We start from the raw sequence: 18,583 nt of genomic DNA on the forward strand, positions 1-18,583 counted from the left end.
ATTTTGAAAACAAAGAGAGTTTTTTATGTTAAAAAAAAATTCCTTTTTGGTTTGCCTATTTTTTACCTGTTTTCCATATCCCTCAATTACATCAAAATAAACTATTTCTTGATATGTAAAACTACCCAGAGAGGATTTCGTTGAATATTTATACAATATTCTGTGCACCATATGATGTGTATAGAACTGTATTTTTATTTTACTGAAGTAGTTGGTTAAAGCAAACCTTTAATCACACTGTCAGTATGTTTATAACTGCAATAATAGTAGGGTCAAATATTTTTCTTTGGAAGAAAGTTTGCTTTATTCCAGATCCGTGAATGGTAAATTCATTTTTTCCCAAAAACAATAGTAAGCTGGTACTACCTCTGTTAATCTTGGTGGTTTATATAGCTTCCTGCTACATTGTTACTACTTTGAGCCAAGTCTTTATAGAACACTTTCTAATTAAATCTAGACAGAATAACATTAATATTACTAATACTGAAGAATGTCCAGATCAGAGGATGGAGCTCTAGCCAGAACCAGAACCTTACTGAAAATTAATCCAGCCTTGGTGAAAAGTTGATAAATGATCCTTACTAACTTCAGTTATAAATCCACATATAACATGGAAGTAAAATAATCTTCAGTAGGACTGGTACAAAACAGAGAAATAGAAAATCTGTAGTGAGAAATAAAACTCACTGTTAGAAGAAATTTGAAGAAGGCAGCAAAAAGGAGTAATCAGAAGAAAGCAAGAAAAGAAAAGAAAACTAAAAAATAGATTAACATATTTTGAAAAGTAATATTTAAAAGATTTTATTTATTTATTCATGAGAGACACAGAGAGAGAAACAGGCTTTGGCAGAGAGAGACGCAGGCAGAAACAGAGGCTTAGGCAGAGAGAGATGCAGGCTCCCTGTTGGGAGCCTGATATGGGACTTGATCCCAGGACCCCCAGGATCATGACCTGAGCCAAAGGCAGACACTCAGCCACTGAACCCCACCCTATTTTTTTTTTTTAATGTTTCCAAAATATTTAATGAGAGTTTCCTTTCTAAGTTTTCTTTCTCTAGGCTGGATTTTATTATTTAGCTTAGAAAACTGCCTTTTTTTTTTTTTTAACAGATCATAGAAAATTCCAAATCAACCTCTTTTTAAAATGAAAATTATGGACTAACTCCAAAGTATTAAGATTCATGTACAAAGATTGCATTCCCCACCTACCATTAGTAGAAAATTCTCTGTGAGCCTGTCTATGCCTAGTCCTGAGTAAGAATGTTACATTCATGTATGTCCCTGTAGTGCCTCTTCACTCAGCTTTCTTTTTTTTACCAGTTTATAATTCAAGTCAACAGAATATTAATTATATTGGTTGGAAGTATATTCTTGCAGTCATAGAACAAAAGCACAGCTGACCAGACATACATTGGGGCATCTAGATGGGTCAGTTGGTTAAGTGTCTGACTTTGGCTCAGGTCATGATCTCAGGGTCCTGCAATCAAGTCCCAAGTAGGGCTCCATACTCAGCGGGGAGTCTGCTTCTCCCTCTCCCCTTGCCTCTCCTCCTGCTCATGCTCTCTCTCTCAAATAAATAAATAAATAAATAAATAAATAAATAAATAAAATCTTTAAATATAAAGAAATGTATAAATAAATGTATAAACCTCACTCTCCCACCCTTTCTGCATACTTGCTCACTCTCAAGTAAAAAAACCTTTTAAAAAAATAAATAATATTTGATCTGATTTTCTTTTGAGTTTTACAGTCAATTTGATTACTAAATATTTTCAAGGAAAGGAAGAATAGTATTTTTTGCTATTTAGACATATTAATGTTCCAGAGTCTGTAAGGTTAACCATTGTTCTTTGTAGCAGCTTGTAAGAGTCATAAGCTGCTACAAAGGCAAAATCTGTGAGCTATAGATTTTACAAGTTAGATCATTCTCAAGAAGCTTCCTTGAAACATGTTAGTAGAATTCTCCATATAGCCTCTTTTTCAGTCAGCCTTCTAAATTTAAATTTTATGCAACATATCTTTATCTCTCAAATTCATATTTTATATGTAAAAATATTTGAATACTTTAGCCTGTGAATTATACATACTGTCCTTGAAATTACCTTCATCACAAATTTTATATTTTTAGAATTATTCTTGAAGCCCCTGGGTGGCTTAGTTGGTTGAGCATCCCACTCTGGATTTTGGCTCAGATCACGATCTCAGGGTCTTGGGATTGAGCCCCAGGGGCTCCCTGCTTAGTGAGGAGTCTGCTTCTCTCCTTGTTCAGCCCCTCCCCCATGCACATGTGGCATGTGCTTTACTCTCTTCCTCTCTGTAAAATAAACCTTAAAAATTTTTATTTTAGTTATTCTTTATTCTTACTGATTCCTGATAAATGTTCACAATTAACCTCTAAGACTTTTTTAATTAACTATGACCACTAGCCCTGTAGGTTCTACTCTAATACTATCAATGTGAACTCTAATCTTTATGTCATGCTAATCATATATTTTAGTTTTCATTAATATATTTCAATTAAAGGGGCACCTGGGTGGCTTAATAGTTGAGCATCTGCCTTTTGCTCAGGTCCTCATCCCAGGGTTCTGGCATTGAGTCCCGCATCAGGTTCCCCATGGGGTGCCTGCCTCTCCCTCTGTTTGTGTCTCTCGTGAATAAATAAAATATAAATAAATATGTAAATATATTTCAATTAAAGTTATGTATATCAAGTAGACCAAATTTTTTAAAGCAGAACTAAGGCACATTTTATGGTTTTAAAGTTATAATAGGTAAGAGCTTTGCTTATTTTAGAGTTCACTAATTTAAAGAATATTTCCAACTAGAACTTTTTTTGAAAAACCTATTGATTTTTAAATATTTTCTCTTACAGCCTGATGTGTGAAAAAAGAATTTTTGAAACTGTGAATAGTGTAAGACATCCCTTTTTGGTGAACCTTTTTGCATGTTTCCAAACCAAAGAGCATGTTTGCTTTGTAATGGAATATGCTGCCGGTGGGGACCTAATGATGCACATTCATACTGATGTCTTTTCTGAACCAAGAGCTGTGTGAGTATGCTTTAGACATTTCTCTTGAGTTTTTTCATGACAGATTTTATGCCAGGAAGGAAAAAACTCTGAATTTATTTTCTTTCCAAATGGAAAATATATTTTTGCAAAGAATATGAGAACTTCCCTCACATGCCTTTTTGCCATATATAAATGTATCTGTTTTACTGTTTTCCATGTTGAAAATTTTATGGATTACCCTAAATCATACTTGATAATTTAGATACACAATTTAGTAAAATTTCTTCCGGTTTTTCTATTGTATTTTCTTCCTAGGGAATGCCATCTAGAACCATGGCTTTAAATACTAATTATACTCAAAGTATATTGTTAAGTGAAAAAAGAAAGTAAAAAGGAGTCTCTTGTGTATTTGTATGAAATATTTATATTTGCATTTTAAAGGGTAATGAATTAAAAGGTATATAGTAAGTATTTGTTTGCATGTGCTTATGATATTTCTGAAAGGACATAAAATAAACTTTTATGCATATTGCATCCAGTGAAAGATACAGAAAGCAAACTTTTCACTCTGTTTTTAAAGTTTTTGAATTCAATATTACATGAAGGTTTTGCTTTTTGAAATGCATAAAATAAGTAATAGGAGATACTCGAGATTAAATATATCTTCCCCCCTTCTATTATCCAACACAGTTTTATAGCTCTTCAAGTAGTTGAAGCTAGGATTTGAATATGGGAAAGTGATCTGAATAGACATACACACTGTGTATGCTGATGTTTACCAACTTTCTATCTTCAGCCCTGACTTCTTACCTAATCTTCCAACTCTAATAGCATTCAGCACCAACTTGACTTTTCCATACATATGGCTAATAAGTATTTCTCTTTGCACACTGAATTCCTGATTTTTCCCATTTCCCCCCAACCTTACCCACCACTCCCAGGCCTGCTACTCTTCTAATCTTCCCCTTCTTCATAAATGGCAGCACAAGTTCAAACTAAAATATAGGGAGTCATTTTTTTTAAGGTTTTATTTTAATTACAGTTAGTTAACATATAGTGTTATATTATGCTTCAGGTGTATACTATAGTAATTCATACATCACCCAGTCCTCATCACAGGTGCCCTCCTTAGTCACCATCACCTATCTAACGTATCCCTCCACCCACCTCTCCTCTGGTAGCCATCAGTGTGTTCTTTATAGATAAGAGTCTTGTTTCTTGAATTGAGTCACTTTTTTTTTTTGAAGGAGTCACTCATGATCCTCTTTCCCTCACATAAAACATCTAAATTATTAGTGGGTCTGATCTACCTACTTTCAAAACATCTCAAATCATAAACCATTAATAAACCTTTACTGGGTATATTCTTGATTCATCACCTGTCTATATTCTGACAACTGACATTTGTGTAACATTTTCACTTTCACTCCTTTATTTGATTCTCAACATGATGATTAGAAGTATATAGAGCAAATAGGAGTACACTTGTACCTTCACATTTCAGATGAAGAAATAGAGGGATTAGTTCTGATGGTTAGTGAAGCTTTCAAAAAGAAGACAAAAGCCAGAAAGTAGAAGTCTTTACTGAATATTTAAGAATTAAAAGCAGAGCATCTAAAAAAAAAAAAAAAAAGCAGAGCATCTAGACTATATCTAGCCTGTGCTAACTGAACATGGAAATTTGTTTTTATTTTGCTATGCTCTGCCCTTTTTAAAAGAAATTTAATTCAATTCTATCCTAAGGAACTTTGTTTATGCTGCAAATACAGGTCATATTACAAACAAAACTGTTAAGCCCAATTGAATATAAGAATAAATTGCTATATTGTAATACTTCAAATCTGAAATACTTCCCCTCTTATAAGATCCCATTAGATTAGATCAGATCTCACCTCAAATGCTATTTCTTTGAAATGCTTTCCTGAGTACCATATCAAAAATACCACTACATGATTAATGTCCAAATCAGATCATCCTATTCTATTTTCTATTTTATTATCTCCATCTCACTTTATTTCTACCTGGAATTATCTGTTTATTTTTTATGTTTTTATTGCCTGTCTCCCCTCACTCAAAGGGAGGATAATGTCTATTCTGTGTGGGACACCTAGAAGTGTGGTTGGCACATACTAGGTGATGAGTGAATTTTTATTGACCAAGACTGTAGTATCAAAAATAGTTTGTTTCCTAGCTGTGCACCATTAGACAAATGAGTTACTCTCTGAAAGCTTCATTTTCTGCTTTTGTAAAAGATTTAAAGGCTTGATTTGAAGGTTAAATAGGCTGATAAGTGAAAATACCCAACATAGTACCTGACACATGGTATATAAGCGTTCAGGGAAATATTTATTTTAAACAACATACCCATTATTTGTTGAGTATCATTTGGGCAGTTTGTTTGCAAAAAATGAAATAAAAGATAAATCAAGGTATTTTTATAATTGCTATAATATTGTTTTGTCACCAAAATAAGTTTGCTAAAAACTTAAGTATTAAAATAACTACCTTGGGACGCCTGGGTGGCTCAGTGTTTGAGCTCCTGCCTTCAGCTCAGGGCGTGATCCCAGGGTCCTGGGTCAAGTACCCCACAGGCTTCCAACCCTCTGCCTATGTCTCTGCCTCTATCTCTGTGTCTATAATGAATAAATAAATAAAATCTTTAAAAAGAAAAAAAAACTACCTTAAGCAATTTTAGATTCATATCTGTTTTAATGGACTTCAGCTGAATTCTTTAAACTTTCAACAAATAATTTTAAGAGCTAATGTATAATTATTTCTAAATATTTGCATTTTTAAATTCTCCCAAATTATGGTCCCATTTGGTGTAAATATGATCATTCTCTGATTTAAATTGTGTGATTCTCTATTGCTAAGAAAAGAAATTTCAGTATCCATAATATGACATTCAGGGGTCCTTCACAACGTTATCCCAGGGTATCTTTTCAGCCTTGTCTTCCACTTCTTCCCCATTCTTACTTCAGCCACAACAAACTTGTTATTGATTGTCAAACGTTATGCGTTTTACATCTCTTTTGCTTTCCCTCTTAGGGAATAAATGCCCTGTATTTAAGCAGTTCTACCTTTCACACTGTCCTCGTGCCCTTAATGTAGATTGCAATTTCTCAGGATCAAATGTCTACTCTAAGGATTTTAGTGACACCACCCCTAGGCAAAGTTAATGGCTTCCTTTGTAGAGATCGTATTTTTCTTACTTTTTAATTTTACCCCTGATATTTAGCATATATCTTACTGTGTCTAGCACATAGTAAGGACTAAATAAATATTGGTGAAATTAATTAACTACAGAATTCTGCTTTGAAGCATAAAAGTATAAACTGGGATTCGAGAGCAGTGGAATTTATTAAATTTCTTTTGATTTATTTCTTCAAACAGATTTTATGCTGCATGTGTAGTTCTTGGGTTGCAGTATTTACATGAACACAAAATTGTTTATAGGTGAGTAAAGTTTTGATACTTTCTAATGGCTTACCTTGGTGTGAATTTGAGTTAAAAATAATTTAAGAAGGATATTTTGTGTTTAATCAGCTTTTTAATTTTCTCTTTCAAATGATAAGTGACCTCTAAAAATGTTAAGTTCCAATTTTCAAAGAAATAGTTAACACAGTAATTATATGATGAACCTCTTTGTTCTTGTTCTTCTGCGTATTACCTAACTAAAAATTGTAAGTTGACCTATGACAAATTCACCAACAGTATTCATTCTGGTGATTATTTTATGTTCAACTGATCTACTGCAAAAAACTTTGATAGACCAATTCTACTCAAAATTTGTCCATGATAAAATAAGTAGCTTGTGTCAGAGTATAAAATATCTTCCTTAAGTATTGCTCTGAACTAAATACTGTACTTGGTGGCATACCTGATATATTAGTGGAAGTTCTTTATCAGGTTGCTAGTAACTATTTATTACTAGCCCAGTAGCCAAGCAATGGACTACATGTCGAATAGTATTGCTCTGGATTAGACAAATTCAGGAAGGCCATGGCGTAAGAATTAGAAAACTAAAAACATTAGTTTATTCAAACTTCTAACAATATTTTCAAGGTAAGGGTTTCCTCATGGTCTGAGTTTACTTAAAGGATAAGATATTTTTGACTTTTAAATCTATTAGTATAGATAGATAGCTTTCTCTTTACTTTGCATTATTCTCTTAGAAGGTTAAACCAGCCCTCTTGATACTTTATTAATAGTGTCAGCTTGAGTTTTTTCCTATGAGTGGTGTGTTAGCAAACTTCAAACTTAGTCTAAGTCAGATTTATCACAAATAACAAATTAATAGAACCAGAGTTAAAAATGCTTGAACTCCTTTTATGTTTTAAAATACATTTTCATTTTGCTTTTTTTTTTTTTTAAATCCTGAACAGAGATTTGAAATTGGATAACTTATTGCTAGATACAGAAGGCTTTGTGAAAATTGCTGATTTTGGTCTTTGCAAAGAAGGTAATTGGAGTTCCCTTTCTAATAGATTACTATCCCTTTGTACTTTGGTACTTTCCAAGTTTGTCTATGAAAAGTAAAATATATTTCTAACTTTAATTGATTCTTTACTAAGATATTATGGACTGTTTGTGTGACTTGATTATCACATAATTAAAAATTTTTTGGATACGAAATAAGGTTAGGTTTTCAGAAATCACAGTATAAAACCTAAGATCCTCTTTGTATGATTAATGATTCTGTCACTACTCTGAAAAAACATTGGTTAAGTACCAAATTTTTTACTTTTCCGAGACTGTACAGAGTACATTACATAGGCCTAATAACTTTTCTCCAGCTTCTTAAAACTTAAAATGTTTTTAAATAAGAAGAAAATACACATATATTTCAGAATCCTTTCTCCATATTCAAAAGTGAATAAATAAATAAACTGGGGAAATGTGAATCAGAGGTGAGAAAAGTGTAAAGACTGTAGGCTTAGGCAACAGACAGCCCTAGGTTTGAATCCTGGCTTTGCCTCTTACTGTGTTTTGGGATGAATTACTTTGGAACCTCGTTCAGTTTGTGTCCTCAGATATAAAATGAATATAATTCTTCTTGTTTAAGAGTATTTTGAGAATTGGAGATATGTGGCATATAGTAAATAGGTACTCTCATCTTGACATTTAATACATTGCATTGTAGTGAACATTGTCTATGTCTTCCTTCTACACTGGGTAGCTTCTTGTTTCTTATTCAGCTTTGTTTCCATAGAGCATATATAACATAGTACTTGACACATCTTAAGTATTCAGTGAATGTTTGATTAATATAAGTAATTGGGTGAATGAATGAGTGAATTTGTAAATATATTTCCATCAGTTACCCACCAACCTCTTAATCTGAATCCAGTAATACTTTTTTTCTCTTACTGGATTTCCTTGTATTGAACACTGCTGATATAAATGCTTTTGTTCCCCAGAATTTGTCCTTAGCCTATTGCTCTTCACTGCTAGTTTTTAACTACAGGCAATATGCTAATAATTACCAGATCCATTATTCCTTTCCTAACATATATATTCAACTATCTACTTGACAGCTTTGGTTAGTAGTTATCTCTAACACTATACAAACCAAAATCATTTCTTTTTTTCAAATAGTCTAGTTTGTAGTTGATGGTGCCACAGTCTTCTCAGGCTCCCAACTTGAAAATGTGTTATTATCTTGGATTCTGTTCTCTTCACTTTTCCACATCAAATTAATAGCCAAACTGTGCTGACATCTGCCTTCTTAATATTTCTTAAATGTTTCATTTCCCCTCTACTATTGCTAGCTATCCTCTTGTTTGACAAAACTAATAGCCTCTTTGCCTTTCCTCTCTCTAGATTTTTTTTCTGCTTCAAATCAACCTGTCATGTAGTTGCTAAAATGGAAAAAGGGCCCATGTAAATAAAAATCTGACCATCGGGATCCCTGGGTGGCTCAGCAGTTGAGTGCCTGCCTTCGGCCCAGGGTGTGATCCTGGAGTCCTGGGATCGAGTCCCACATCAGGCTCCCTGCATGGAGCCTGCTTCTCCCTCCGCCTGTGTCTCTGCCTCTGTCTCTCTGTCTCTTTTTCCCTTTGTTCATTTGTTTTGTTTCTTAAATTCCACACGAGTGAAACCTTATGTATTTGTCTCTCTCTGACTTATTTCAATTAGCATTATACTCTCTAGCTCCATCCATGTTATTACAAATAGCAAGATTTCATTCCTTTTTATGACTAAATAAGATTCCGTATTGTGTGTGTGTGTGTGTGTGTGTGTGTGTGTGTGTACATCTTCTTTATCCATTTATCTATCAATGGACACTTGGGCTACGTCCATATTTTGAATATTATAAATAAACATAGGGGTTCATATATCCTTTTAAATTGTTTGAGTGTTTTTATATTCTCTGGGCAAATACCCAGTAGTGTGATTACTGGATCATAAGGTAGTTCTATTTTTAATTTTTTGGAGAACCTCCATACTGTTTTCCACAGTGGCTGCACCAATTTACATTCCCACCAACAGTGCATAAGGGTTCTTTTTTCTCCAGATTCTCGCCAACACTTGTTTCTTGTGTTTTTTAATTTAACCATTCTGACAGGTGTGAGGTGGTATCTCATTGTGGTTTTGATTTGTTTTTTTCCCTGATGATGAGTGATGTTGAGCCTCTTTTCATGTGTCTATTAGTCATCTGTATGTCTTCTTTGTAGAAATATCTATTCATGTCTTCTGCCCATCTTTTAATTGGATTATTTGTTTTTCAGGTATTGAGTTGTATCAGTTCTTTATATATTTTGGATGCTAACCCTTTATCAGATTGTCCTTTGCAAATATCTTCTCCCATTCAATAGTCTGTCTTATACTTTGGTTTATGGTTTGGTATAGAAGTTTTTATTTTCATGTAGTCCCAATAGTTTACACTTGCTTTTTTAAATTTTTTTAAAGATTTTACTTATTTATTTATTTATTCCTGAGAGACACAGAGAGAGAGGCCAGAGACACAGGCAGAGGGAGAAGCAGGCTCCATGCAGGGAGCATGATGCAGGACTGGATCCCAGGACCCTGGGATCACAACCTGAGCCAAAGGCAGACGCTCAACCACTGAGCCACCCAGGTGCCCCTACACTTGCTTTTATTTCCCTTGTCTCAGACGTATGTAGAAAGACTTTGCTATGGCTATTATCAGAGAACTTACTGCCTGTGCTCTCTTCTAGGATTTTTATAATTTCAGGTTTCACATTTAGGTCTTTAATCCCTTTTGAGTTTATTGTATGATGTAAGAAAGTGGTCCAGTTTCATTCTTTTGCATGTAGCTGACCAGTTTTCCCAGCACCATTTGTTGAAGAGACTTTCTTTTTCCCATTGCATATTCTTGCCTCTTTTGTTGAAGATTAATTGGCCATATAATTGTGGGTTTGTTTCTGGGGCTTTCTACCTGTTCCATTGATCTGTGTGTTTGTTTTTGTGCCAGTACTATAATGTTTTGATTACTATAGCTTTGTAGTATAACTTGAAATCTGGAATTGTGATAACTCTAGTTTTGTTTTTCTTTTTCAAGGTTGTTTTGATGGCTAACTCCTAGTTATCCAAGGATTTGCTTTTTTGGTATTTTCTATACCAAATGTTATTTTTCTAATGAACCAAATAAAATATTTGAAAGACTGAATTTGAAAGATAATAGAAATTGAAGCTAAAAATCAGTTTTTTGTTATAACTTCTTAGCATCACTTCTAAAGTAATGACAAGAGAGAAAATAAGTAAAATGAAATATAAAAATTTTATTACCCTTAATACCCTTGTTAACTTAACTTTGAACATTCTAAGCATGAATAAATTAGTAGCTGAGTAAATGATTGACCAAAATATTTATTTTTACCTATTAATTAAATAGTAGAGTTAACTATTGCACAGTTTTCTCTACACCAGTCCTAATATTTTCTTTAGAAGTCTGATATATCTTGAGTTTGATCACCATACACAAATGTGGAAATTTAATTTTGTTTCCTAGGGATATAGTCTGATGTTTTATCTATCATCTAGGTTTTTTCTTTGCTAACAAATACTTAAATTTTACCTTTTCAGGAATGGGATATGGAGATAGAACAAGCACATTTTGTGGCACTCCTGAATTTCTTGCCCCAGAAGTATTAACAGAAACATCCTATACAAGGGCTGTAGATTGGTGGGGACTTGGTGTTCTTATATATGAAATGCTCGTTGGTGAGGTAAGCAGTATAAAATAGATGAGAGAGAAATGAGGAAAGATGACTGAAAGAACAAAAGATGTCATTTATAAATGACTTAATGTCTCCCGCATAAGTAGAACTTAAGTTTTATACACATTTATAATATACTAATAATTGCCTATGATTCTATCTTGTACTCTATACCTCTATACCTGTAACAAAAAGTCAGCTGTGTGTTGATCAAAATACATATTATCTTCAAAAACAGTACCTCAGAGTTAAAAAGATTAACATTTTTCCCCTCCTGTTTTTTTTTAGATTAACTTAAATTTCTTCGGGGGAGGGGGCACCTATGTGGCTCAGTCGATTAAGTGTCTGATTCTTGGTTTCAGCTTAGGTCAAGATCTCCATCATGAAATCAAATTCTGCATCCAGCTCCTTGCTCAGCATGGAGTCTGCATAAGATTCTCTCCCTCTCCTTCTGTTCCCCCCCACACCCCTACTCATGCATGTGTTCTCTCTCTCTCTCTCTCTCTCTGAAAAAAATAATCAATTTATGGAGATAGCTTAGTTTTACACAGAAATTGTCACTCCTTAGGAAACGGTGAGTTATATCTAATAAAGCAGCAAGAATTGGCTAGTCTATTTTGTTATAAATTGTTGGAAATGATAGAGTGGAATTGGGAAAGGGTAAATATTTAGACAAGTCATTGAAAACTGCTTAGAGGGGCTTACTGATTTGGGGTTGTAAAAAATGAGGTTGGTTCATTATTTTGCCGGTTTCCCAGTACCAGCAATCTTCTTTGAACATTCTAAGCATGAATAAATTAGTAGCTGAATAAATGATTGACCAAATTATTGAATGTCAGAAATTTCCAAAGTATTATCATTTAATGATATTTGTTCCAGACAAAGGATTTTAATCCATCCAAACGATAGCCCTTTTGGTATGTCAAATTGGAGTGGATACTTAGAAGAGGAAAAGAAATAGCTAATTAAAATGTTTACCATGTGCCAGGCACTATTTTATTTACTTTACAAATATTAGCTCATTTAGCTTTTCAGCAAACTTTAACAAGCTCAATACTAGTCTTAGGCCCATTTTAAGGTATATAAATGGAGGCACAAAGAAGTTAATAACGTGCTTGAAGTCACAGAGCTCTCGTGTGATGGAGCTGGGATTTTTAAGGCTCTCTGTTTTAAGAACCTCTCTAAACCATTATGCTTTGCTACGTCAGAGTGTGGAATTAAGTTACCAAAAATTATATGCTTGCTTAAAATTTATTCCACATATTAGAGCTGATAGGCAAAAAATGTGAGTTTATTATAAAATACTACAGAATTAAGAACCAGTTGATTCTATCTCCTCCTATCCTAAAATGACTGGAAAACTTTGCAATGGACAAATGAAGCTCCTGTTCTATATTTTTTTAAAAGAGCCTCTAATTGATTAACCTCCTAATTACAAGAATATAAAAGACAAGGGATTCAGCTCTTCCATCACAAATTTTTATTGCAATATCCGTTCTCTTTAGCACCTTTGTAAGAGGATAGTTGGGATAAGAACTGAACTTAAAACTTAACCATCATACTTTATAATTTTTTTATACTTTATAATTTTATAGCGTTGGTAAAATTTTAGCAGTAACTACTAACTGTGATAAAAGGTTTGGCTAAAGTTTATATCTAATTTCTCTATTATTACAAATAATTGAAAACTCACTGGATATATCATGCATTTTCAAATTTGTTTTTGAAATTTGTATTTATGTTTCTTTGGGTTTTGAGAACTAGAAAGACTCCAGGAATAAACTAACATACTAGGTCCTCTTTCCCAGTGCCAAATGAGAATGAAAGTATCAGAGAAGTTTAAAGTAAGCTTAGATACTGAACAGACCATTGCATTCTTTTTATATTTGCTTAAAACACATTTGTTAGCATTCTGTTGTTAGTTCTACTAGCTTATAATCGATTTGCAGAAACAAGGAACTTTAACACCTTAATGAATATGTGGGTATATCTTCACTATTCAAGGATTTGTATTTTTTAAATACAAAATTGATCAGAGAGACCAATGCTTTGTGTTACCACTTGAAATTCTGATTGAGAATCCATGTGAAATAGAATTTTCCTCTAATTTGCAGCTGCCTCAATCCCAGAAAGAAATTATATTATCCCACATAGTAGATATTTGATTTATCTATTTGATTTATCTATTCTGAGTGAGTGAATGAACAAAACTAAGGTTATGATCATTGAAAAGTTTGAAATTTCCTTAGATAAGAGCAATAAAATTGGCAGCTCAGCTTTAGGAAGTTGGGTTCTAAATTCATTTTCATAGATTCAGATCAAAGATCTTTCTCTTTCCAGTAGTATTGCTTTCTCTTTGGTCCTTAATCATTAATAACTTAACAGGAAGTAAGCCTGTAAAGAAGAAGTAAATCTTAAGTCCTCTCAGATTGTGAGGTAATAAGCCATATTTCATAGCCACATTTCAACATGGTTTAGCTTGTCCCTTTGTGCATCAAATGGTTATACTGAATGTAATTTAACTACTTTTTTATGACTTAGGGTCATTACTTTAAACTCTGCTTCCTGAGATACCCTAAGACTGGTTGTATATCAGGCTTAAGTTAAAAAAGCCTAATGTATGCTTTTGAGTGTAATTTCGTTGGCATCTGCTTCTTAGTGCAGTCATTATACCTTTAAATCTCCTATTGTGTTTTGCTAATTAATTTGTTATTGACTGTGATGACATTCAAAGCACATCCATATTAAATGTATTCCCACAAACTCTCTGCTTCTATGGTAACACTTATTACTGTATTTACCCATTTCCTTCTGTCTTTCCACAAGATTGAGCTTCTTGAGGAACATGTCGATAATCTAAATGATTTTCACTATCTAGTAGCACTCAAAATATTGACTGTTAGGCCAGATACATGAATGAAATAAAATAGAATGGAATTAAATGAAAGATTGTATTACTAATATAACCAAATTTGCTATTAAGGTCTGGGAAATAAAGTTGAAGAAGATTTCAATGAGACTATGTGATATATCATCTGGATAATAGATCTATCTATTCTGACTTCTTGTAGTCTTTGTTTGGTGTTTTGGTATTTCCTCACTACCTGGTTCTTAGCTGTACTTTGGATGAGTGATAAGATTTTTTGAAATTCATTTTGACTTACTCAAAGATATTTCTTCTAGTCTCCCTTTCCTGGAGATGATGAAGAGGAGGTTTTTGACAGTATTGTAAATGATGAAGTAAGGTACCCAAGGTTCTTATCTACAGAAGCCATATCGATAATGAGAAGGGTAAGAATTAATGATTTATAAACTGTTTAAATTTCTTATATTGAAGGACATTTCTCAATTAGAATTTTAGAAGGTTTTTATTTTTCACTTCATAGATGTTGCATAGTTTAGACAAACACATAAGAAAAAAACATTAAATCTTTGTAGGTTATGAGAATCTTTATCAACGAAGTCACTGGTTTTATTTTAACTTTTATACTTTATGTTGCATTAGCTATTAAGAAGAAATCCTGAGCGGCGCCTTGGAGCTGGTGAGAAAGATGCAGAGGATGTAAAAAAGCACCCATTTTTCCGGGTAAGTGTGAAAGTTTAAAATTTTTTGTGAAACTAGCAATTAGATATAGGAAACTAAACTGGTTATTTTATATTTTGCAATCTAGCTAATTGATTGGAGTGCTCTCATGGACAAAAAAGTCAAGCCACCGTTTGTACCTACCATTAGAGGACGAGAAGATGTTAGTAATTTTGATGATGAATTTACCTCAGAGGCACCTATTCTGACTCCACCTCGAGAACCAAGGATACTTTCAGAAGAGGAGCAAGAAATGTTCAGAGATTTTGACTACATTGCTGATTGGTGTTAAGTTCCTAGACACTGTGAAACCAAGCACACTAACTCACAAGAAGACCTCTTAACAATAGCAACCCTTCATTTGCTGTCTGTGCCACCAGTAGCTTCTGAGTTTTTTTGTTTAAACACATGAAGATGTCTTTAAAAGTACTATTCTAAAACCTTCTTGAAAGTGGCTTCTTAATGTATTTTCAACGTAAATCTGAGCACTGGAAACAGTTTCATGGAGTTTAAGTGGAATGAACATCGGCCATGAAAACCTATCACAAATGAATACTTTTGGATCAATAGTCTATTTTTTAAAGAAAGAAAAAAAACAACCACTTTTCCACAGTCCCTATCTATTCCTTATGCCTGCCTTAAGTGTAAGGAAGATTAATCATTTCATGTCATTTAGCTATATTTTACAAAAAAAGAACAAAAAGGGCTTGGGATGCTGTTATTATTCACACATAGTAATTGTTTGAATAAGGCAAATGCTCTTATTTTTTTAATGAAATTACTGTAATATCAAAAAAATGTAGTGGTAGTTTGTGCTCCTTTTTTGGCTTTTAAAAAAAAACAACTTGATATCTTGTTTTATAAATTTTCTATATTTATTAGGAGAAAATTTTTATTGCCTTATCTTTCCAACCATGTAATAGAGCCTCATAGCCTTCCAACAGAGCTACTTGCCAAACAATTTTTTGTTTATTAAACCATGTTGAAACAGGAACAACTAAAACATCAGCATTTACTTAAAATTTTAAGAATGAGGACTTCTGATTAGCCTGAACCAAGATACTGTATTACCCGTATGCATTCCCAAAGTCTAGACAGTTAATATGTTCAATCATACCTTCTTCCAAAATCAGTGAACTAATTACTCCTTTTTTGATATTCATTGTACATTTACCAACCCAATTTATCTGTTATGTCTACTGTAGAAGGGAACTATATCTGTTAAAACATAGGGATTATCATTGTATACATGCTGTGAACATGTATATGTGCAAGTTGTAATGTATTCTGTGTTGTAGGTTTATTATTTAATTTCACCCCTTCATCACTTTTGTACAGTGGCCAAGCAGACACCTCAAACTCCAGCATTTACGTTAAGTGCATTTGTACATTTTAGGCTACTGGATCCAGATTTTATATTGGCAGTTACTGAGGGCAAAAGCAATATATTGTAACAGAATGTATAAATATTTTTGATAAAACAGTCTATATTTTATAAAAACTATTATAACACTAAAGCTGTACCTCAAAAGTCTCAAAAATAATTTGATCAAATACCTTTTACAACTTTTCAGAGGATCCATTTGTGGCTTTTTTTTAATGCTCTTATAGGAAAGTCTTTTGGCAAGCCATGACTCTTCCACTTGCCTGGAGTTTTTTTGGTTTTTTCTTTTTGTTAGTTTTTTCATTCTTTTCCTCCTAGTCTATGACCTCACTGTTTTTCCTTAGTTCAATAATAACATCTTTGATTCCATGCTCAGCATGTTAGGATCACCATATCTCAGGAATAGCAAGTTGTTAACTAACCATACTGAATTAACCATTTAATCACAGTGATCTCATGTCTTAAAAATTATTCAAATTTAAATTCTATGAGAAACATAAAAGCACATTGATTTATAGAAGATTTATAAATATTTCAGTCTTGCTAGGGTGTGTTGGCATATTTTTGTGTACTCTGAGAACAATTAAAATTGTTCAGAGATAATTCATATTTCCATCCAAATTGATTATTACCCAAGATTCTTTGGGGGGGAATCTTAGAGAAAGAGGGAAGGATATGTTATTTAAAGTTATTTTAAAATGCCAGTTAACTTCCTCATTAAAGGACAGTAGAGGATCTTATCTTAATTGGCGAATTTACAGTGTTAGCACATTAAAAAAACACTAAATACTTTTGAGGTACAGTCTGCTCACCTTTTCTGGTTCTCAAATATGCATAGAAAGCAATGTCTAAAATAGGCTTTTAGCATTAAAAACTGACATAGCATTTTGTAACTACACAGTGTACAGAAATTTTTAATTAAAGTCAATCACTAAAAAGATTAGAGGGCAGGGTATATCACACAATTAAGCTGAAGAAAGCACTAATATTTTCTGTAGTTTTTAAAATATATATATATATTTTAGTCAGATTTAAAAATTTTAAACTATAGAGTGTAAATATATTTTGCTATTACTGTATGTGTAAGTGACTGCTCAAGCACTTTGTAAGGAAATTATTAGTATATTTTAGAATGGTACACTATGCATTCAAATGAAATGTGCCTTTATGTCATTCTAAGAAAAAGTGTTTTGCAGTCATAAATTACCACAAATGCACAAATTAAAGTTTAAATAGATTATAATTTGTAACTTTGGTTTTTAAGTATTATTTCCTTTTGGAAACTTCCTGTTGGTCAAAGTATGTCTTAGCTCAACTATACTCAAGATCTCAAAGACTAACTGCTTAGCTTTCTTGCAAGTGCTTTTTGTCTTGGTAGGGCAAAATCTGATTCAGAGCAAATTGTCCACTTCACTGTTAGTAATGGGGAAAGTTTGCATTCTACTTCTGTAAGATCAATAATGTCTTTTATTCAGTGGATATTATAGGATACCATCAGTGTGCTACACACTGAGGATAGAAAGGTGAAAAAAGATCAGAGTCTTAATAAATGAAAAACAGTGTGCATTAAAATGCAAGCACCAGTAATATATGTAGTATTCTCTTGTTTGAAGTTAACTTTATTTTAGGACCTGACCTTTCAGAAAACAGGCAAATGAAAACAAAATGCTAGTCATTTTATAGTCATCTTATTCAAATATTGCAAATGGAATATTTTAGGAATATAAAATGATCCATGCTAACCCTATAACACAAACTGAGGTCACAGTGAAATTTCATTATATGTTAATTAGGTGAAAGCTGATTCAAATCTAACAAAATTTTTACAGGTGTTGCTGATCTTCCCAAAGCAACTGAGGGTGAGTATGAGAAGCCCAAAAGAACAAATACCAATTCTTAGATCATAATCTTAATTAGAATTCTTACTTACTTTCTAGCTCTCTTTTGAAATCTAATGTATCTCTGAGGTAGTGGCCTTATATGTATATAAATATATGTATTTATAAATATACATATATAAATCTATACATATAAAATAGAGGTAAGTTCTTAAGTAACTTCAAAGTGTCAAAAATCTTGCATGATTTCCACTTCTTGTATCATGACTAAGCTCCTAAGACCTCCAATAAGACACATAATTTGAGGCACTGCTGGTCTCACTAAAGGTAAGAGTGGTGTCTGGCAACCCCTTACCTCAAAACAGACACACTTGAGATTCAATCTGGATAAGCTGGAGCTTTAGCACCTACGAATTAAGGAGTACTCAAGCACAAATATGAGAGCACTCACAGGTTGAAATTGCAAGCTGAGTCCACAGAGTGGACCAGAGAAGTAGGAAGTTGGAAAGAGGGTAAGAGCCAGAATGGCAAGGAGCTAGCTTTGGACATTCTGGCATTCAGGAAATGAATTTACCAAGGATGGAT

General features: G+C 33.0%; 1 protein-coding gene across 2 annotated transcripts in view; it reads left to right on the forward strand.

The window, feature by feature from the left end:
• Positions 1-17,410, forward strand: part of PKN2 (protein kinase N2) — a 129,904-nt gene extending 112,494 nt beyond the window's left edge. For both annotated transcript variants that reach the window (XM_072834386.1, XM_072834387.1), the window contains 7 exons: positions 2,873-3,049; positions 6,404-6,466; positions 7,396-7,472; positions 11,060-11,202; positions 14,377-14,484; positions 14,699-14,779; positions 14,865-17,410. In XM_072834386.1, coding sequence (XP_072690487.1) covers positions 2,873-3,049; positions 6,404-6,466; positions 7,396-7,472; positions 11,060-11,202; positions 14,377-14,484; positions 14,699-14,779; positions 14,865-15,068 — 853 coding nt within the window. In that variant the 3' untranslated portion in view covers positions 15,069-17,410. The remainder of the gene's footprint in view (positions 1-2,872; positions 3,050-6,403; positions 6,467-7,395; positions 7,473-11,059; positions 11,203-14,376; positions 14,485-14,698; positions 14,780-14,864) is intronic.
• The last annotated feature ends 1,173 nt before the right edge of the window (positions 17,411-18,583 follow it).

This window comes from Canis lupus, chromosome 8 (genome assembly GCF_048164855.1).
Source record: "Canis lupus baileyi chromosome 8, mCanLup2.hap1, whole genome shotgun sequence".
Taxonomy (NCBI): domain Eukaryota; kingdom Metazoa; phylum Chordata; class Mammalia; order Carnivora; family Canidae; genus Canis; species Canis lupus.